The following is a 22747-nucleotide window of genomic DNA, read 5'->3' on the forward strand; positions in this document are numbered from 1 at the left end:
AAGTAAATTACTTCTCGAACACGTCCTACTTAGAGGCATGGTAGACCTATCAACCAATAATGTATTGTAGCCAGTAATTTAAACTGATGGCTTATGTACGATACGTTTTATGTTCGAAACAACTTAGGACCTACTACGTATCAATAAACACGTGGATCGAATTGAGTTAACATTTGAGTATTTCGGGTTCCTAGTGACAAATTTTCGGGTCGGTGTCATTCAAATCGGATAATCAGGTGATGTAGGATAAAACATAAAAGTTGTGACCCAACCTACTACAATACAAGTGAATATTTTGTCGGCATCATACTTATGCTTTGTTCTCTTCACCTGGTCTAATCTAATTTTTCTAGTTTACGGTCTGGTCTGGCCGATTCTTACTAGTCTGATTTGTTGTGTGGTCTGGTACAAATGATTTTGGCAAGTGCTTGAATTTTTCTGCTTTGATCTAATAAGTAATAAGAACTAGGTGAAAAGATCACTGCCCTAAAGACATACTACCTCCATTTCAAAATGATCTTTACACTTTTCGTTTAGTCTGTTTCATAATGTTATTTAGACTTGCTTTATATTATTTTTGGACATGAAAATTTACTACCTTACATTTCTTACCTCATAATATTTACAATTTTCCACTTACTTTTTCTTACTTTATTCATTCTTTTTTCTTACATCCACCCACATTTTTACACATTTATATTACTCGTACTTTACTCATATTCTATTATATTCAACCAACTTTTCTACTTTTGTCTTTATCTTTGTGCAAATAGTAACTGTAGAACTCTTTATAAAATGAAGGTAGTAGTACATTACTACATTAGTACTATAGTAGACCTGTCAAGCAAGTAGACCTGTCAAGCACGTGGGTCGAGTTGAGTTAACATTGTAGTATTTCGGGTTCCTACCCACAAAACACCGGGTTGGTCCCATTCAAATCGGATAATCCGACCCATGAAAGCAAAACATAAAAGTTGTGTCGTTGTGACCCAACCCACTATAAAAAGAGCAAAAGAGGTGAAAAAACAAAACAAAACAAACAAAAACCAGAGCAAACAAATAGAAATACTCAAATCAAATACCCCCATAAAAATGAAATGGGTATCCAATTCAGATCGAAACAGGGTAGTATACTGTTTCAAAGAACAAAAACCATGTTCAAAATTCATCGAAAAATACTTCAAAGATTGTCTTTGTAATTTTAAAGATGATTTATCATTTGCTTTTGGAATTGTAAGTTTGTTAGCTTGGGCTGTTGCTGAAGTTCCTCAAATCATCACCAATTTTCAAACCAAGTCTAGCCATGGCGTTTCTCTCCTCTTCCTCGTCGGTTGGGTTCTCGGGTATGGGTCAACCCGAATCAAATTGTTTGATACTGTTATATACTTCCTCCATTTTTTTTATAATTGCACCATCTTGGTTTTAGCACTATTCGCTTATTCTTATATACTTCCTCCGTCTTTTAATACTCGCAACGTTTGGACTTTTGCCACTATTCATATAATCTACTTTGACTGTTCTTAGTGCTTTTTATATAAGATAAAACATAGTCATGTGGGATCTTGTTAGATTCGTTTCAATGTGTATTTTCAAAATATCAACTTTTTATAATTTTTGCATAAAAAGAATTTAAGATATAAATGATCAAAGTTGTGCATTGGCATACGTGAAACTAACAAATGTTGCGAGTATTAAAAGACGGAGGAAGTAGTTATTTTTAGTGATTTATATGTAAGGAAAAATATACTCATGTGGGATCTTGTTAGATTCGTCTCGAAATATACTTTCAAATTATCAAATTTTTATAATTTTTTAAAATGTATAATGAGAGATATTAGTAGTTAAAATAGTGCATTGGCAAGCGTGAAATCTCAGATGGTACAATTAAAAAAAAATGGAAGAATTATGGTGTAGTATAATGATAATGTTGCATTGGTTCAGGCAGTTAAATTAACTTATTTAATTCTATTTTTGGTTTGTTTGATTTCAGTGATATTTTTAATGTTGTTGGATGCCTTCTCGAGCCTGCTACGGTGAGTGTTCTTCAATTCTTTAATTTCATCCATTTTTTTTTTCAAAATTCAAACTATGTTATTTTTTTTAACTTCGTTCGTATTTTTTATTTATTTGCACGAGTGAGTCAAAAGGGCAATATAAACTAATCCCTTCATCTCTTTTTATTTTTTACATTTTTCTAGGTGTTTCAAAATGTTATTTACATTTTTTTTTTATACTACTCCCTCTGTCTCTTTTTGTTTCTTTTTGTTTTTTACGTTTTTTTTTGGGTGTCTCAAAATGTTCTTTACATTTCCATTTATATCATCGCATAAATGCTTTAATATTTTATCAAAATTTGTGTCCAATGACTATTTGACCAATTAAATTCATTGGGTCATTTAACTTTTCACACTTTTTCTTTGGGATATTAAATTTATCAATTTTCCCACTATAAGAATTTTGATCAAAGTGAAAACATTATAAATAAACGTATTTTTCTTGTTTGAATAATAAAAAAAAAGGAATCTAAATACACATTAGTATAAATGTACAAATGTAATATTTTTTGTTTGGGTGATGATAAAGGTCGCAAGTTGCGACAACATTTAGTTGTCGCAATCTTACGTGTATGAATTTAATTGGTACACATAGGCGCCACGTAGGGTATGCGTCATCAAATTATTTTTACTATCAATTCAATATTTTTACTATGAAAATATGTAAATAAGGTATTCGAGATAAAAAAGGAAACAAATTAGAATATTAAGATTTCCCTACTTTTTTTTTGAAACATGTATAATAGATTATATAAGTTAAATATTTTAATTTCCAATTTAAATCATAACACATAAGCATGTCACGTCATGATTGTGACACGGCTTAAAGGTCGCATGTTGCGACCTTTATCATTTTCATTCTTGTTTAAATAAATAAAATAGAGGAATCTAAATACACATTAATATAAATGTAATTTTTCTTGGTTAAAAAAAATAATAGGGGAATCAATGCAAATTAATTAGTCGTTAATAAACATGTAAAAAATCAAACGTAAAGAACGAAAAGAGACGGAAGAAGTAGAAATGTGGACGGGTGGATTCGAATTTGAAACTTCATTAGTTCATGTAATTTTAATTTGTTACTTTAATTATTAATTCAAGTTGAGAAAAGGGGGGGAAAAAAACTAGTGGCGGTACTGCATGTTATGTTGCCATATTAGCAGCTGAGTGTCGACACTTGACGGTTACACTTGCACCAAAAACTATTAACTATTCACATGCTGATTTCTCATTGGACCAAAACTATAGTACAATTCTCTAGTGAAATAATTTTGGTACACCACTGTAAGACAGTTTTCCGTGCTCTTCTCACAGTTAACTTAATACGCCTTATTTTGGTTACATTATTTTGCTTCTTTTCCGTTAGGTTGTTAAATCTAATGTGGTTAAAAGGTTACAGTTTTCCGTGTTCTTTTCGCAAGAGGTGTGTCAAAATCAGCTTCCAGTTCTTAGTGATGTAAATAAACATTTAATATACGGAGTATTTCTTAAGTTGAAATTAATGCGGAGTAATGCTTGATTTATTAACTTAAAATGCCTTATTTTGGTTACATTATTTTGCTTGTTTTCATAGGTTAAGATGTTAAATCTAATGTTGTTTGTATGTGACATTGCAGCTTCCAACCCAGTTCTACACAGCTTTTGTGAGTATCTCGTCCTCACTTCTCATTATTTGATTTAGGGAAAACTAGGTCGTTAAAATTGTTATACGGAGTATTAGTTAGTTTCCGAAATAATCTTTGATACTGAATTCTGATTTATGTTGACTAAGTTAAAATTTAAAATTTCTCTCAATAGAAAAATGCAGCAGTTAAAATTTAAGAATATTCCCTGTTAAATTTTATGAATATTCCTTTTTAAATTTTAAAGGTTTAGTAGTCACATGTACATATATGCCGAACTCCTTCCGTCTCTAAAAGATTGTCTCATAAGGCGCCAAAAACGGCCGGAACTACACATAATACTTCCGGTCCAGCGTGTGCATGTAACCAACTTAATTGGACCAATATTTACATATAGAAAAATGCATTTGAATATCAATTTTAGTTAATTATATTCAAATTATTTAAGTGGAGAAAGTCTATATATAAGAAGATTACATAATTCAAATTCAATAGGTTTGAGCAATTGTACATGCATCATTTACCACCTTTGTAATTTACATAAATAATGTGGATTTTAATTAGTGATAGAGTATAAAACTAATCTTGGTTGAAGCCCCAAGATTAGTTTTATACTCTATCACGCCCTCTCACATGAAAGCCCTTTGGGCTTGAAGTGTGGATGCAGCATAGGCCTCCTCATGCCTAGCGCGAAATATTCCACTTTGAAAGGAGGGGTGGATGAGATTCGAACCCGTGACCTTTGAGTCACGTTGGCTCTGATACCATGTGGAAGGACCAACTCAACCAAAAGCTTAAGCTGATGGTTGAAGCCCCAAGATTAGTTTTATACTCTATCAATTAGTAATGAAAAGTCACTTTGCATTTTCATCAACTTAATTACTCGGTAACATATTTGAAATAAACACTAAACATATACGATCAGCTAGCATTTGTATTATTATGCTTCTGGTAGACTGGTACGATATATTATATGTTCGAATGTGTAGAGTTACATTCTGATACGATACATTATATGTTTCGCAGTTTTACACGATTAGCACAATAGTGCTAGTATTGCAGAGTGTATACTATGACTACTTCTATTCATGGTGGAAATGTCCTCGTAACGTAGTCCTCAGCGAGGTAATGTTATGACCTACATTTATTTTCTGTAATTATCTGTACTTTTGTTCTTTAGTTTCAGCCCAAATTTCTCATAAGAAAATGGAAAGTAATTGTTAATTAAACTTTTTTGGTAAAATTGTTAATTATAGGTTGATCAAGAAGAGAAAAAACCACTAAATCCGAAGCCAACAGATCAGGCAGGTATCCCAATCCCGAGTGCACCAGTAAGAGCACCCACACGAAGATATTACATGTAAGTACTTCCTCCGTTCCATTATGATATTCCAATTTCATTTTTCACGCTTGCCAGTGCACATTTTATATCGTTTTTATCTATAATTACACAATATTTAAAAATTACTATAAATTTTTTATTTTTCTTAAAGTATTCATTGAGATGAATCAAACAAGTCATATCCCACATGAATATGTTTTTCTTTCTTATATATTGGATATAATTGGGATTCTCTTCAACTGTGAATACTGAATAGTGTCAAAAAGATAAATTGAAACATTATTATGGAACGAGCGAGTAGTAGATAATCCTGGAAAAAACAGCAAACAACCAAATATATATTGAATGAACTACTGGTAGAATTGAGATAAGCTTAATTAATACTTTTGTTTTTGTTATCCGTGAACCCGAAATGCAGGTCAGCAAGGTCTCTAGCTGGGAGTGACACACCACCATTCCGGTCTTATCTTAGGTCGGGCCCCAGGAGTGGTCCCTCAGCATTGGGCCACGGGGACCACTCCTCTTCGGACGACGACGATGCGACTAACCCGATTACCGTCCCTTCAAAGAGAGGTACCACTAGCAGTCTTCCCAGACAGATACCACGTCCAGTAAGTTTGCTAACAACCATCTTTTTTCAGAATTTTTGTGGCTTAATAGTAGTCATTTTGCTATTTGTAAATATTTTCTGGGTGCACATTGCCAAAGTAACTTTCTATGCAAAGATGGTTGTGGGCTGGGCTGGGGCGGGCTTCAGCCGAGTCCATGGGCAGTGGGCCTAACACATGCCCAACTCATGCCAAGCCCACTCTGCATCATGCCGGGCTGCGTCGGACCGACAAGTTCAAAACATGGCCTAGACTCGACCCAAGGACAGGCCGTCGTGCTAGGCCGGGTCAGACCGTCGTGTCTGAGCCTAATTTTAATAAATTTATCGTTCCTTGTCGTGTTTTTTCTAAAATGCGTCCCAGGCCCGGCCCACAACTTCGTTCGCGCTTTTTCGTGCTTGTGGCGGACCTCGGCCCGGCCGGCCCACAACCATCTTTACTTCTATCCCGATCCTTAGACCCGAATTAACATCCATTCAGAGGGGGATTGTGTTGAGTCGTTGACAGTGTCAAAGCCTCAAAGGTAGTCCTAGGTTTTGCAGGACAATTGTGAAAATTACTGGTCCCCATTTCCCCATAACAGTCTTTAACACATTATTGCCTTATTGGTGTTATCTGTTGGTATATATATGAAGGGTATCTAGTCAGTTTCTGTCTTGGACAAGTTGTAGCAAAATTGCGTTTGTAATTTGTTAGCTTTGATGATAATGTTTGTTACCTACAAGATTTTGTATGTTGATTGATTCAAGTGTTATTAAGGGTGAGTTTATCCCCAGACTCACCCAACTCTTAAAATAATATTTTATTATGTATATATCTTTTTTTGGTACATTTCCAAATAATGTTGAAACTATGTTTTCTTATATATAAACAAAGTAGACCCGATCAAAAGGTGGGCCGGGTCGAGGACATAAAAATTTGTCCATTATGTCGGGGAGGGCCGGGCCAATTTTGTATGCCCAAAACCCGCTATTTTGGGCTAAAAATAGCGGGCTTTTCGGGCCAAATTCGGGCCGCGCCAAATTTATAACTAAAATTGTTGTTTTGCGTTGTCCAAAGGCCGTAAATTTATTAAAAAACCGGGTCGGGCCGGGCCTTCTGCCCAACACCCGGTAATTTTCGGACCGGGCCAGCGGGTGAGTTTATCCCTAGTCTTGAAGTGAGTCTTGGGGTGAGTCTCAAGCCTAAATCTTGGGATAATGTGGTAAAAGACTACCCCAAGTCTTGAAGTGAGTTTGAAAATCCAAGACTCACTCAAGACTCACTTAAGACTCCACTTTTTTTCTTCCTCCAATCAAATCATGCCACATCATTAAACTTAATTTATCTTATTTCACCCAACTAAATTATTGATGGTTTATGTATTATTTTGTTTCATTTGCCTTTAAATTTATTCTAGATCTTTTGAATTTAATATGTTGTATTATTGTTTCTAATTTGTACGGAATATATGTCCATTTCGAAATTAACATTTTCTGTTTTTTTCATTTTTTTTTCTCGAATTATAAACTACTTTGTTTTAGAGCGTTCAACATGGGCCCAGCCCGACCCGGTCCGAAAATTACCGAGTTTAGGGCAGAAGATTCTGGCCTGATTCTCGAGCCCGACCCGATTTTTTTTAAAAAAAATTGCCCGCTTTGGACAACACAAAACAACAATTTTAGTTATAAATTTGGCCTGGCCCGAAATTGATCCGAAAAGCCCCCTATTTTTGGCCTGAAATAGCGGGTTTTGGGCATACAAAATTGGCCCGGAGCTTGGCCCGCCCCGCCTCGGCCGACATAATGGACAAATTTTTATGTCCTCGGCCCGACCCGAACCCGGCCCGGCCCGCCCGTTGATCAGGTCTACTTTGTTTGTATATAAGAAAATATACTTTCAATATTATTTAGAAAATGTACAAAAAAAAAGATATATACATAAAATATAATTTTAAGAGTTAGGTGAGTCTGAGATGAGTCTGGGGATAATGTGTAAAAATATGGTGAGTTTTTTGTGAGTCTGGATAATGAAAAAGTTAGTGGAAAGCTGATGTGGCAGAATCTGAAGATTGGAGGTGAGTATGGGGATAAACTCACCCTTAGTGTAGTCTTTTACCACATTATCCCAAGATTTAGGCTTGAGACTCACCTCGAGACTCCCTTCAAGACTAGGGATAAACTCACCCTAACTTATGAGAATTTGGAAACTTAAAAAGATTATATCAAGCATTTCGTCTAATAAATCAGTTGATTAAACACGTAATAATAAGGTCACTCGAGGTTACGTTGTCCTCATGTTGATGTGACGATGATAAATGACTAAACAGTTAGGGTCTTCCTATATGTTCCGGGGTTGAAACGATGGAAGGAGCGTCCTTGATGTCTTGAGTTCCGATCACGTACGGTGCCTGCAAGATGAACTCCGGGCCAAGGGGGGGTCCCCGAGGCGGAGCCTCCGACGCTCAAGTCAGTACAATTGATGTATAAAATGAGGTGTTTAGGGGAGAGAGAGTAGGGTGGCTTCTCTAGGGTTAGAGAATGGCCCCTTTACCTTGCCCTTTGAGGGGTATATATAGTGCCTTTGTTGGGCCTTTGAGGCCTTGTAAGGGATATTGGGCTTGAGTGGATTTTATTGGCTTTTAGGTTAAAATGGTGGGCCCATTTTAACACCCCAACACTATATTATACCCCTGTAGTTCGTTGATTTTTACGTTGTACCCAAACGTTTTAAATTTTACACATCGTACCCTTGTAATTGTAAAAGTTAATGATTTTTTATTACTGACCTTGATCTTAACAGTCAAAGAAATACAGGGGTATATTGTAGAAAAACGCAAACATTGGACCTTTTATGAATTTTAATTTTGTTAGATTTTATGAATTTTATTGAACTTTGTTAAATCAATAAAACTATATAACAATCTCATGATTTTATGAATTTTGTTAGATTTTAATTTTTTGAAAAAGTTGGACCTTATCTATGAATTTCATATGCATCATCTAACTTATTTTTGTGTCATTTATCCACCGTCTTTTTCGTCAGAATGCTCGAGCGGCAATGGTGGCTGCTGTCTCGGCCAACTTGCCGATGGGGGGCAACGCATTAGCAGAAGCTTATAGGGGATTTACCGGAAGGAGGATGTTGTTAAGCGTAAACACCTATTCATTTCTTGCAACTTATTATGATTCCAAATTAAACTCAGATTTACTGTAAATTATGTGAAAAAATAGGATCTTAATTACTAAGACTAATTAATTGATTATGTAGGAACATGGTCCGGAACACAGTGCAGTTGGTCAGTGGTTAGGGTGGTTGATGGCTGCTATTTACATGGGTGGCCGGATTCCTCAGATCGTTTGGAATGTAAGTCATTCATCCTAGACTTGATCGTCATAAGCCCGGCCCGTTGGCCTGGCCCAAAACTAGCGGGTTTGGCAGAACTTTTACTCCCGATCCGGGCCCAGTCTGGCCCAACTCAAAATTGCAATTTTAGTTATAAAATTCCCTAGCCCGGAATGGCTTGAAATAACGGGTTTCGGGCTGAAAAGCCTGCCCAAAGTTTGGGCTGAAATTTTACTCCCGTTTTGTGGGCCCAACCGGGTTATTAATTTTTTGGGGGTTTTGGACAACTCAAAATTGCAATTTTAGTTATAAATTTGACCAAGCCCGAACGCCCCGAAATAGCGGGGTTTGAGGAGAAAATTTGGCCCGAGTTTGTCCTGGCCCGACCTAATTGATAGAATTTTCAAGGCATGGCCCGGATCGAACCCGGCCCGACCTGAAATATGACCAGGCCTAATATCATCCAAATGCAAGATCATTTTATTAGGTTAATTTTTTTGTTCTTGCAACATTTGATAACTAACAAATTGCTGTCTTTTTATTGACCAGATTAAAAGAGGAAGTGTGGAGGTAATCATGCATATATATTTATCATGGGACTTTTTTTAACACTTTCCAACAGTTGTAGTGTAGTTTGATAGTTTCCCTTATCCTGTTTTTGTGATGGAAAAATTTGTTGTCATATGTTTTTTTTTGTAGGGTCTGAATCCACTGATGTTCATGTTTGCTCTTATCGCCAATGTCGCGTATGTTGGAAGGTATCCTCTCTTATTCCACGCTTGTTGTAACGAGCTTATATATATTACTCACTAGCTGCTTGAGCTCGGTTCCAAAAGTCTGGCCCGGGCTGACCCGTTTAATTTATACACGGCCCGACCCTGACCCGCCCCATTGCACATGCCTAGCTGTGAGTCGAGCCAATCTACACTAGACCTGGTTATCGGATAGGGTATGCCGGTAGTCCAATGAATATAGGGTTAGGGTCAAGTTAATAGGGCTTTAATTGGGCAGGACTCTTATTGGAAAGAGTCATTATAGGGTCAAACTTATACCACAATATGTTTGAAAATTATACCAAAAATTATGTGTAGCTTCGTATTCACTTGTACTTGCACACGACTCTTTATATTCATTTTTCATTGCTCGTTTATTGACCCGCCCACTAACGACCGCTATTAACCCACGGCCCGCTTTGACCCGCCCATTAACCCGCTAAAAATGACCATTTATTACCCGACCCGCTTTTGACCCACATCGACCATGACTCGACCCGCCCAATAACCAGGTCTAATCTACACTACCCTTAGTTCAGTTCGGGTCAACTTGTAACACACAATCTGTACTTGTTGAAATCTCTGTTTTTTTGGTGGTAAAACATTATAAACTTCACCTAACATTCCTTGTTTATACAAAATTGCAGCATATTGGTGAGACACACAGAATTCAAAGAAATCAAAGCTAACATGCCTTGGTTGCTGGATGCTGTAGTTTGCGTGGTGCTCGACTTATTTGTATCCTTTTTTTCTTTTTTCCATTTTACATAAATCTTCAGCTTCTGTTTTCGCTTCTTAGAATAGGTCGACTCTCGGTTGATTCCATGCTCGAGAGATGACCAGCTGGCAATCCATGACCCGACCCGATAACCCAACCTGAAAATAATGAGAGAAATCCAAACCCGACCTGAACCGAAGTCGAATAACTTGAAATCGACCCGATTTAACCAATTTATCATTATTTTATAGTAACATTAAGTTTTACAATTTTTTTGATATTTTGTGACACAACCGGAAATTGACCCGAAACCAAACCCGAACCCGTCCCATTGACCCGGATTGCCACCCCTTGGTAACGACACAATCACCCAAAGGCCTTGAATAGTTATATATATACGAGTAAAAATGTGGAGTTTGTTATACCTTGACAAAGCTACTTTGTAGATAATCATGCAGTATGTTTACTACAAACACATGCGAAAGAGGAATACGAGTGAGGAAGATCGAGAATTCTACTATGAAGAAGCGCCAAAGTCTCTTGTTTCATGAATCATGAGTATTTAGTTGTAGCATTACATATGGGGGAAAAAAAAAATGTGATTTGAGCTTATAATAGGATCATGAGCAAGTACATTAATTCTTGCTTTTTCCCATAACTTCATTAACATTTTAATGTTCTTAAAATGCTAACCAAAGTTAAATAAATTGAGTATAAAATTTATTTATTGATCATTAAAGATAATCAAGGTAGAGTAAGTAAAGTTTGATCTTTCTGCACCGTTACCCTTGGTTCCGGGTATGGTCTTGGGAGCAATTAGTAGAAGGTACACCCAGTTGTATGAGATTTTTTTGTATTTTTATTCCTTCAAAAAAGCACATTTTTATTGTTTAAAAACACATATATTTACCGATTAAAAAAACACATTCGCTTTAAAAGAACAGGTTGTTAAGTACAATACAATCACTAAAATAAAAAAGAAATTTTCAGAAATAAATGTATGTGTTTAAACTGAAAATATGTTCTTTTAAACCACAAAAATATGCTTTTAAATTCGAAAAGTGTTTTTAACGGTATAAAATGTGCTTTAAATCCGGTTATATGTAGAACTACATACAATATGCACCTTCTAATTTATGGCTTGGGAGAGGTCTACAGTCTACTAGCTTAGGTCCAAACTCGAGGGTATCGATAAACTTATCTAATTGGAGCTTAACGATAGCCACGAAGGCACGAAGTAACCTTTTAAATAAAATTATAATTCCATCTAATGTTTAATTTACGCAGTTTCTACAACTTCAATATATAAAAATTAAACTTGAAAAAACAACATCTACGTCTACATTTTTTTTTTTAATAGATGAGAAAAATTACCATACTAAACCAACATATATTTCAGGTCGTAAGTCTATGTGTACATATGTGATACCCTACATACTATATGCATCCCAACATCCTACTTGTAGATGATAGAATGTACAAAAAGGTTAAAAAAAAGTCAATGGTCAAACAAAAAAGGGGTTTGCAACAAGTCATAAGGGGCCCAAAGTGAGTCCAATGGGCAGGGGTGTCCAGCATCAAGACGGGCCCAAGGTTTACCTTTGCCACTCCAATGTAAAAGACTAACTGGGCCTGGGTGTAGATCCCTACAAAGCCCACGAAAGTTGTCCCCACCAAGCCCATGTTGGTTCCAACGATGATCCACTGAGGCTATTTTGCCAGCAAAAACCAATAAAAATGGGGGCAAAGAGCCCAATTCGTAGATCCTCATCCTTTTTTGTAATTCCATCCATTCTGTGAGTTTTGTTGTGAAATCTCCATTTCTCCACCTCTCTAAATCAATCACCATTACACCTGTCATGTTTTTTTATGATGAAAAATGTTATTAACTCAATTTCAAATTAAATAATGTTTTGATGTATTTAAACATTTAGGCTCTGTTGTGTTCGACTTATTTCGAATTATTTCAAACAAAATAAGACCAGTTAAGTTCAGATAGATAATTCAGACAGAAAAAAAAAGAAAAAAAAGAAAAAAAAAAGGTTCTTCCATACATTTTCAAACACAAATACTCCGTAGTTTTTTTCAGTTCAATTAAATTCAGATAATATAAGATCAAACAAAATAAGTCGAGTAGAACATAACCTTATTTATAATGTAACCAACTATCCTGCAAAACCAAATAATCGAACACCCGAGTGTATATAATATTTAATCTTAATTTTTTTGATTATTTTCATAAAACACTAATTAAGTTAGATTGAGATGGTCATGTGACTCGTGTGCAATTACATAAGTAGTTTAATCAGGGTGCATTCTATTCACCTGATTCTCTTAAATTTTTTGTCACAATAGCCTTAAACCTAAACTGATCTGACCCATGTTTAGCAAGTTTGGTCATAATGATAGTCCATAAATCCCGACTCGAACCTGAACCCGAACCCGAACCCAAACCCAAACCCAAACCCGATTCCTACTTTTAATCATTTATAAGAATCTACGTGGTAAATGGTTGAGTTTGTAACTTGGGTAGGACCTTGGGCAACATCCAACTTGATTCCAATATCCATATCATGTTAAAACTAGGCCCAAATAAAGTAGAATCATAGAAAGTTAGAAGATAATTTTAAAATTTTAATAACAAATATAACGAATTAAATCGTCATAAATCTTGTCATGCATCGTCATCAATCACTACTTGATTAGTCTATCTCTATGTTTAATTTACAATTCACCTATCCACTCTTTACACCTAGGACACTTCCCACTATAAAATATCTCAAACTCCTAGTTGATTTTATTTTCTAACACTAGTTTTTTTTTTTTTTTTTTGACATATGCCAACATTGTTTTGTCAACGTACTAGGGATATAAAGAAGCATTTATATCTTTTCTAAATTAGAATTGTACAGCTTAAAAGCACGCATTGATGTGTAATTAATGTTGGATTTAATTTCATGCAACGTTTGTTTTCTAAATTAGAATTGTGTAGCTTAAAAGCACGCATTGATTGGTGTAGTTAATGTTGGATTTAATTTCATGCAACGTTCGATATTATCATACCTTTTTGCAAGTTGCAATACCCCTTATCGAAGGTGGTATACAACTATACAACTCTTATCGAATTTTGGATTCCATGTTCACTAATATAGTAATATGACCAAATGTTAGATTCTAAATTGCTATCGTACAAGATCCCCTCTTTAAGTAAAATCACACAAAAATCTGTTTTCCAACTTCGATAAGTTGCTTCTTGAAATTGTTAGCTACTCCGTATATGCCTCTCTATATTCCTCTAGGTGCACAACGTAAAATCAATCTCTTATTTAGTTACAAAGTGGAAGAGTTGCACTTATTCAGAAACAAAAGAAATATTGATTTAATACATCGTTTCCGACATTATTGAATTTTGATGCTCCCATATGTCAAAAAATGTTGCATTTAGTAGCATTTTAGTATAAATTCTTGAGGTTTTTTTTTTTTGAAAAAATGCGGATTTGGTTAATTTATTGAAGGGATAATAAAGTACATAGCACATTACATTTAATTTAGTCAAATTTATTAATTGCTTGAACAAGGAATATAATCTAATCTTTTAAATTAAAGTATATGGATGGATCCGCAATTTCGCACTCAATACTTGCGTTGCCTTAATATGTGCAACCAATTAAGTAAGTTGAAAGTGTTTAGTTGCCGCAACAAAGGTTCTCCGTTTGTTTTAATTGGAAACACTTTTTTGATAAGTAAATTTTCGATTTTCCTTTATTTGTTTTTGTTAAAAGTAGAAACTTATTCCTAAAAGTGAACAAATATTTTCTTGAAGTGGAAAACAACTTTTTGAAAAAGAAGAAATGTCATATTTTCCTCTTCTATTTCCTTTATCTTTCTTTTCCTCTCCTCGTATCCGTCTCTCATCTCCACATTTTTCGTTTACGTTCCTCGTAAAAAGGCAAAAAATAAAAAAACTATGTCCCTTCAAAATCATTTTCCTTTGAGAATGTTTCCTGCTAAAACAAACGGTGTCTTAACTCTAATGCCAATTGAACTACTATTCTAGTAAAAAAAAATCATTATGAAACAGAGATAGAACGTCTTAATTACTTCCTTCTTATATTTTAATTACAATGTTTTTAGTTTAAATCATTTCTTTTTAACCGTAAGTTTTCTATGTTTAACAAGTTACCCACTTGACTTCATAAAATTAACCTCATCCATAATCAACAACCAACTTTCCCCCCTTAATTATATTTAAAAATGGTGACATGAATGTAATCACCTACTTATTCACCCACGTTGCAAAAATTAAGATGAACAGTAAATATTACAACTAAGGCTCTGTTATATTCAATTTATTTTGACTTATTTTAGATAAAATAAGTTCAGTTAAGTTCAAATAATATAAGTTCAGAAAAAATAATTTTTTTTTCCAGGTATTGTCACAAACAAATAAGTTTATTTCAGACAAAATAAGTTGATTTCAGATAACATAAGTTCAGTTAAGTTCAAATAAATTTTCCCTCAAAAAAAAATAGACAAATTCAAATAATATAAGTTCAGTCAAAATAAGTCGAATAGAACAGAGATCGTACCTGTATTAAAGTAGCAAGCTTTTCTTCCATGAAAAGTATTAGACAAACCAGGATTAGCCCAAAACGACGGCGTAAAATACGTCCTAAAATTAGCATTACAATATTCCGGAGCAGCCAACACAGCATCTTCCCCTAAATCAGTCGCAGCAAGTTTCCCAATATCATCAACCAAAACAACATCATTATCCAAATAAACCACGCGCTTCACACGCTCCGGCAACAACGCCGCCAAATAGTTCCGCGCGTAGTTCAACGGACAGTCGAGGGATGACCTAATAGACGTCGAAATAAGTCCGGCGACGTTACCGTCGTTTAAGGAGTACATGTAGTAAGTGAGGTAAGGAAACGAGGTGGCGATTGTGTGGTTGAGGTGGCGGGTGGTGGTGGCGGAGGTGACGGAGATGAAGTGGAAGCGGAGGTTGTCGGGGCAAGTGGAGTGGTGGAGGATGGATAAGATGGCGGCCATTGAGCCGCGGAGGTAAGTGGCGTCGAGGGTCATGGAAATGTGGATGGTTTGATCGTTGTTTAAGCAATTTGGGGAGTTGTAGAATTTTGGGGCTTCTTTGAATTGGAGAGATGAAGTAAGGGATAGTAGAAAAGGGATGATAATGATGAGGGGAAGGGGGAAGAGTTGAGCCATGTTTACATGACTTGGTAGTTGTTTTGATCAACTCTTGTATATATATGTGTGTTTTATGTTTATGTAAATGTTTATGTGAAATGATTAGTGATAAAAAGTATAACTAGTTACCGTGTGACTTGGAGGTTATATGGTCGAGGTATATCAGCTGCGAAATATTTGAGAGTGAGTTAAATGTGGACTTGTGTAGTTGAACTAACTAACATATCTATCTTACTTGGTAGTTGTTTTGATCAACTCTCTATACATATATTTGTCTTTATGTTTATGTTTATGGGAATGATTAGTGATAAAAGTATAAGCATATTTTACCGTGTGACTTGGAGTTTATAGGGTCGAGCAGTCGAGCTCCTATCAGCTACAAACTGTTTTGAAGTGATTTAAATGTGTGACGTGTGTAGTTGGACTGAGTAATATGTTTATATGACGTGGTAGTTGTTTTGATCAATGTCTTATACATATGTGTGTGTTTGTGTGAAATGATTAGTGATAAAAGTATAAGCAGTTACCGTGTGACTCGGAGGACATAAGGTCGAGCTCCTATCAACTGCTAAATGTTTGGGATTGATTTAAACGTGGACATGTGTAACTGGATTGACTAACATATTTACATCACTCGATACACTGTTTTGATCAACTATGTATATATACATGTGTTTATGTTTATGTTTATGTGAAATGATTAGTGACATAAAATAATAGAACTACTTACTGTACCTCGGGACTTGTAGGTTACAGGGTCTAGCCCTTATCAGCAGCGAAATGCTTGAGAGTGACTCAAATATGGACTTATATAGCTGAACTGACTTCAGTAGATGTTGGTGCTGGTTCTGTGAGGATTTCCTAACATCAAGTAATTTGTGATCAAATTGGATTGAAATCACCCAATACAACTTCTTTCAAGTACCAACTCGTATAGTATTTAAGTATCAATAGCGTAAGTGACTTTTATTGATACTAATTAGTACGGAGTACCATTTTTGTTAGCAACACACTAATTCAGTACCCATACTAAATTAATCAGTACAATATGAGTCACTTACGTCCATTTTAAACATAACCTACTTTTAATATAGACTTTTTTCTAATTTAGTGGGTCTTTCTACTTAATTACCTAATAAAATATAAAGTACTACTCCATATAAGTATAATAAGTAGTCGTAGTTTAAAAGAGAAAGGGAAAAAGGAAAATAGATGCTCAAGTGTTGAGTGGTGTCTATCTGTCTGTTGCTTAGCTTTAGCATTGAATGCGCGTAGATGAATAGAGAGGTCGACTGGCATTAAAAAAAAAAAGAAGGATTGAATTGAGGTCATTTACTCATAAAGAGGTCGTTTGGTAAAGAAATTTGAAAATCATTAGCTAATGTGGGCCAATAAGATACGAAGTAGCTTACTACTAGTCAAAACTTTTCAAGATATTTACACACATTGACATTGCCCCCATGATCTGGAGTTGATCAAATTTGGGTCGGGCTGGATCGGGTCGGACTTTAACACAAAAGGTTCGTGCTTTTTTCTGAAATGTGTATTTGAGGTTGTTCAAATTCGTATTTTTCTGATCGGGTTGGGTTGGGTCGGGTCTGCGGGCTGGGCTATAGATGATCAGGTCTACAGGCATGATCCAACATCGTTTCTCTTCTTCATCTTTTCTTTACCAATAGTGTGTTCTTTTCACCTTAAAAAATAAGTTCAGATAAGTATCAATCATGTTGTATTAAGTCGATAAGTTTTAATCAGGTTATATATGGTCGATAAGTTCCAACTAAATCCTATCAATCCAATGAGGTTCTATAGTTTACTCTTTCAAGCTTACTCTATTACAAATTTACAACCATGTCTAGTCAGATCCAAATAAGTTTCAATCACGTCGTATTAGACCCATAACGTCAAACAATTTAATCGGTTCCAATAAGTTTATATAGATAAGTATAGGTTTTATAAGTGAAAAGAACACACCTAAGTCTTGTGCACTATTAAAGGTGGTTGTGGGTCGTGCCGAGCCCGCGTGTCTTGGACTTAAATAAGCTCAACCCACAAAAAAAATCACTTGTTGTGTGTCATGACAAAATCTTTAAAAAGACGGTGCACAACCCTACCCCACATAACCTTGTGACATGTCGTATTTACATGATTAAGTTTAATTTCACTTAACATGTTTTATCATATAAGATCAGGTTGAAACATATATTTTTACCTTAGAATTCAGACCGTATTTTTGACATGTTATCTCGTGTTGTGTTGTACCTTGCACTAGCACGACCTAGTGCCATATTTATGGCACTACTTTACCCAAGGGCCAAGGCTTAATAAAGTAAAAATTGAGGCATGGGACAAGGTCACAAGAGTACATTAGTTGTTTTACATTAGCTTGTGAGAAGATATTCCTTTCATTACATCGTACATCTCACCACAATAAGCACTCGAGTCCATCCGACAAATGTCAAAATTTCAAAAGATTAGGGAATACATTAATAAAGAAAATTAATTTTGATTAATTGATTTTGCTACACTTCCTTGTGAATAGAGCATGAAAAATTATGATGTCATAGTAAATGTGCCTAAATCAACTTTGGAGATGCCAAAATCATTTTCCATGTTCACAACAATCATAAGAGTTTGACTCTCAGATCGTGATTATCGACGGTCATTTTTTTTTTTGGGACATAAGCATATAGAATGCAAACGATGGAAAATTAGTAATGGGCAAAAGTAAAGTAAAAACATTCGTTGTCAGATCATGTGTTTGTTGCACAAGTTGTCGTCTTATCGATCTGCCTTGTTGATGCAGCAACAACCAAAGGTTCTACCAATATAATGTTCATGATTTCAGCAATTGTCTATATCATCTACACATTTGTCAAATCATTTTCTCTTAGCAATTCCTTTGATCGCTATGAATCTGTAAGAATTGTAGCTCAACATAAACTTGGTACTTTAGTAGACTTATCATAACCTCTATTTGTCGCGATAATCTTATGATCCTGCCTGCGCCCACCCAGAACTCTTCCATATGAAATATGTTGACCATCAAGAAACCAATTCATAACTGCATCTCTAGTACCCTTGTGCCAAGAAACCTCTATCAATCTTGTACTTGTAGCCCCTTGGTATTCGATACCAGCTAAGATAACTTTGAAAATCCTCTGGTGGATGGAGAAACCGCAAATAATGTTGGTGATGTCGTTGAAAAATCTCAAGATGGTCCAAAACCATGCTTAATAATTATATGAACAACAACTATAGTAGTGGTTTCACCTCTGAACACGGGGTTATTCCTAGTCAACCATACCCCCCTACATGCTACAATGTACTAATAAAGTAAACATTTTCTGAGCGGTATATTCTTGAACGTTGTAACTAAGGAAAAAACATTATCGCGTAGATTCATCCCAAAACCTAATAATATATTTAAAAAAAAATCAATTTTTTATATATATAATTCCTACTTGCGTATTGAAAGCTGATATGCTAAACGTTTGAAGTTATACATTGATTACCATACAACTTATTCCAATTAAAAGAAAATGGAGAAAGTATGTCATCCAGTCTATATCAATTAGCTGGAATAAATAAGGATAACACCGTAATACTCTAATAACCCTCTATTTTTTTTTTTAAACTAAGAGTATTTTTTTGTAATAAATAAAAAGAATTACTAAAGTATCTATCGTAACCTTTGTTAAATGGTTAACGCAAAATGTCAAAGTATTGCAACAAAAACTAACTAATTAATAACTTCAATTTGTTAAACCATTTGTAAGTCAAAATTTACAAATGGGAACCATTCATAAAGGCCCCTACTACATTTTTAGTCAAAACCATTAGTTCAAAATACTTTAAACTTTATTGTGTAAAATTAAGGCAATATAAACTACTCGAACACTATGATATGATAACTCCATAAGGCAGACTTCATGAATTTTACCTGCAAAACCAATTACTTTTGTCAAAGTCAATAAAAAATACAGATCATAACAAACTAAATACGAAATCAGCAAAGCTAAATAGCTAAGTACACACTTCATGCATGCTAATTTGAGTTACTAAAAACTACTCCCTCCGTCCCGAAATACTTGACCTGTTTTTCTTATCGGGTCGTCCCTTAATACTTGACCAGTTTCTAAAAATGGAAATATTCTAACAATATTATATTATTTCTCACTCCACCCCTATTAACCCACCTACCCCCTACTCCATACAAAAAATAATTAAAAATTCAACCTCTACTCTCCCCCAACCCCACCTCTTAACCCACCTCCCACTAACTACATTAAAATAACACCCCACTATCAACTACTACCTATTAAATTAAATAAGTCAATTCAAGTCCCTTAAACTCTGTGCCGGTCAAACCAGGTCGAGTATTCCGGGACGGAGGGAGTAATTATTATTTTTTATTGATTTCTATTACTCAAATAGTCACATCACCACAATTTCTATGACATGAATAAACATGATATACTAACAAAACACTAACTTGAACATAATTATTTTACTTTTATGTACATAATATTACTATATGTATATAGGGTGATGATAAAGGTCGCAAGTTGCGACAGCATTTAGTTGTCGCAATTTTACGTGTCATAATTTAATTGGTACATATAGGCGACACGTAGGATATGCGGCAGTTTAATATTTTTACTATCAATGCAATATTTTTACTATGAAAATTTGTAAATAAGGTACTCGATATAAAGAAGGAAACAAATTAGAATATTAAGATTTTACTACTTTTTTATTAATATATATAATAGTTTATATAAGTAAAATATTTTAATTTTCAATTTAAATCATGACATATAAGCATGTCATATCATCATTGTGACACGGCTTAAAGATCGCATGTTACGACCTTTATCATTTCCGATGTATATAATCTCTTACACGTGTACATACCTTGAATGCGTAATTAATTTCTCCAATATAAAAATCATCTCATTATCTCTCCATGTCCATCTGAAACAAATAACAATAATAATTAGTAATAGATTAGTTAATGTACATGCACTTTACAAATCAACATTTGAAATCACGAGTTTTCACAAGTTTTAGGGTACACATGGAGTCTTTTATTGGCCACTTATGGTGAATTGGTGATCTATCGGATCTTTATTTACAAAATACTTAAATTAGGCTTTGTTATCTTCATTTGGTCTGAATTTTGATCTGCCATATTTTTTTAGTTTTTTATTTGATTTGGTCTTATTTTTCTTGGTCTAATCTGATTTTGTTTGAATTTTTCTAATTTGTACTATAGTTTAAGGGGTTGTTTGGTTGACAATTAAAAATGGAGGAAGTGGAAATTCATGGGAATTTATAGATAGTGTAGTTATTTGGTTGACATAAAAAAGTAAAAATGGAGGAAGTTGGAATTCATGGAAAGTTGGAATTCCTACAAAACATGGGAAGTTAATTACCTAGTTTTCCCTTGGTCAATCAAAATTCATGGGAATTTCTAATTCCCATGTTGTCAACCAAACAAATTAAGGAAAATCCCATGAATTTAACAAGGGAAGTAATTTCCCTTGAATTACAACTTCCTATAGGAATTAAATTCATATGTCAACCAAACAAGCCCTAAATGTTACATGTTTTGTTTCTTCTCATCTGGTGTGGCCGGGTTTTTTTTTTTTCTGGTCTGATCTTAATGTTTTCTATAAATGCTTTTTATTTTTTCTTATCCAATCTAATATGAATTTTCTTATCCAGATTGATAAGATCGACTCCCTCCGCCCCTTAATACTCGCACCGCTTTTCTTTTCGGGCTATCTCTTAATACTTGCACCGCTTCTATAAATGGAATTTTATTTACCAATATTATTATTTCTCACATTTACCTACTAACCCACTCCCAACAAAAAAAATCATTTAAAAATTCACACTTCCGCTACCCCTTTACATATTTCGCACTAACTATATTAAAAAATGTTTCACTATCAATTACCACCCATTAAATTAATAAATCTATTCAAGTGTTTTAAGTTCCGCGTCGATCAAATCGTTACGAATATTAAGGAATGGAGGGAGTAACTTTAACCAAAATAATTACTCCTTGATAATCAACAAAAATAAGATGGAGAAAAAAAATATCTTTACTAGTCCTAAAGCCTATCCCAAAATTTCGAGAAAATGTATGGCTAAAAGGGGGACATCACACTTGTTAATTTCTAAAGAAATCAGATCTTATTTCACACCGCAATTAATGCATTACTACAATTGCCAAAAGTTGTTGGTCGATTAACTTTCTTGCAACCATCTTGACAACTTTTCACCCACGTACTAGTGTACGTAGTTGATTACTACTTCGTAAATGATTTAATGTAATTCCACGTGGTACGTACGTTATTGTTCCTACATGTGTTAAAACTTTGAACAATAATGTTACGATAAGGAAAATTATGTTATGAAAAATAATATTTAGAAGTAATATAATTCATCATCGATGAGAATACACGATAAGTTTTTCCCTTCAATAATATTTTACAACATACGGAAGAAAACATACTCCCAATACCGTAGGTCATTACTAATTTATTAGTGCTAACTTCAAAGAGGGTGTCATTGTAATTTGTAGAGTTTTTTGCGTATAAGACACCAGGCTAGTCAATGGAAGGGTGTCGAATCTAGAATCAGGTGAATTTGGCGTTGAATTAATCAAAGCCGTCGTCACCGCCACCATCTACTAGTGTTCGTCGACCGTCGTATTCTGGTTTGCGGTAAAGGTAAAGGTCGGGTTGGGGCTTCCCTTTTGGTGTTGATTTAGCCAATTTTGAGGGTTTAGTCACCAGTATCGACGTGTTAGGCACGTGTTATCTTGACATCATCTCAATGGTTCTTACCCAAACTTCTCCCTAAGTTGAATGGAAATTGTCGAAAATATATGTATTGTAGGGGTGGTCTAGCAAGAAGGAAGTATTTTCGGATATCTGATATGTGTTTGCAAATGCATATCATATCAAAAGACAAAAAAATAAATTAAATTGTACTTTTTTTAACAAAAATAGTACTTTTTTTTTACAGAATGTTACTTTTTTTTAACATGAATGGTACTTCATTTTTCCCTATTTTGTCTTT

At 34.6% G+C, this 22747-nt stretch overlaps 2 protein-coding genes across 2 annotated transcripts; one reads left to right on the top strand and one right to left on the bottom strand.

Annotated features, from left to right (window-relative positions):
- Positions 1–1024: 1024 nt before the first annotated feature.
- On the top strand, positions 1025–11164 carry LOC110787508 (uncharacterized). The gene is made up of 12 exons (XM_021992142.2): positions 1025–1343; positions 1991–2033; positions 3671–3697; positions 4703–4801; positions 4933–5036; positions 5437–5629; positions 8651–8758; positions 8876–8971; positions 9500–9520; positions 9650–9708; positions 10371–10461; positions 10888–11164. Exons 1-12 carry the CDS (start codon positions 1093–1095, stop codon positions 10990–10992), a joined length of 1197 nt encoding a protein of 398 aa, XP_021847834.1. The 5' UTR covers positions 1025–1092; the 3' UTR covers positions 10993–11164.
- A 595-nt stretch (positions 11165–11759) lies between these two features.
- LOC110787509 (probable galacturonosyltransferase-like 1) lies at positions 11760–15724 on the bottom strand. Its single transcript, XM_021992143.2, has 2 exons — positions 15031–15724; positions 11760–12295 (listed from the first exon to the last, which is right to left on the bottom strand). Exons 1-2 carry the CDS (start codon positions 15668–15670, stop codon positions 11940–11942), a joined length of 996 nt encoding a protein of 331 aa, XP_021847835.1. The 5' UTR covers positions 15671–15724; the 3' UTR covers positions 11760–11939.
- Between the last annotated feature and the right edge of the window lie 7023 nt (positions 15725–22747).

The sequence above is a fragment of the Spinacia oleracea genome, chromosome 3, assembly GCF_020520425.1.
Source record: "Spinacia oleracea cultivar Varoflay chromosome 3, BTI_SOV_V1, whole genome shotgun sequence".
In the NCBI taxonomy this organism is placed as follows: domain Eukaryota; kingdom Viridiplantae; phylum Streptophyta; class Magnoliopsida; order Caryophyllales; family Amaranthaceae; genus Spinacia; species Spinacia oleracea.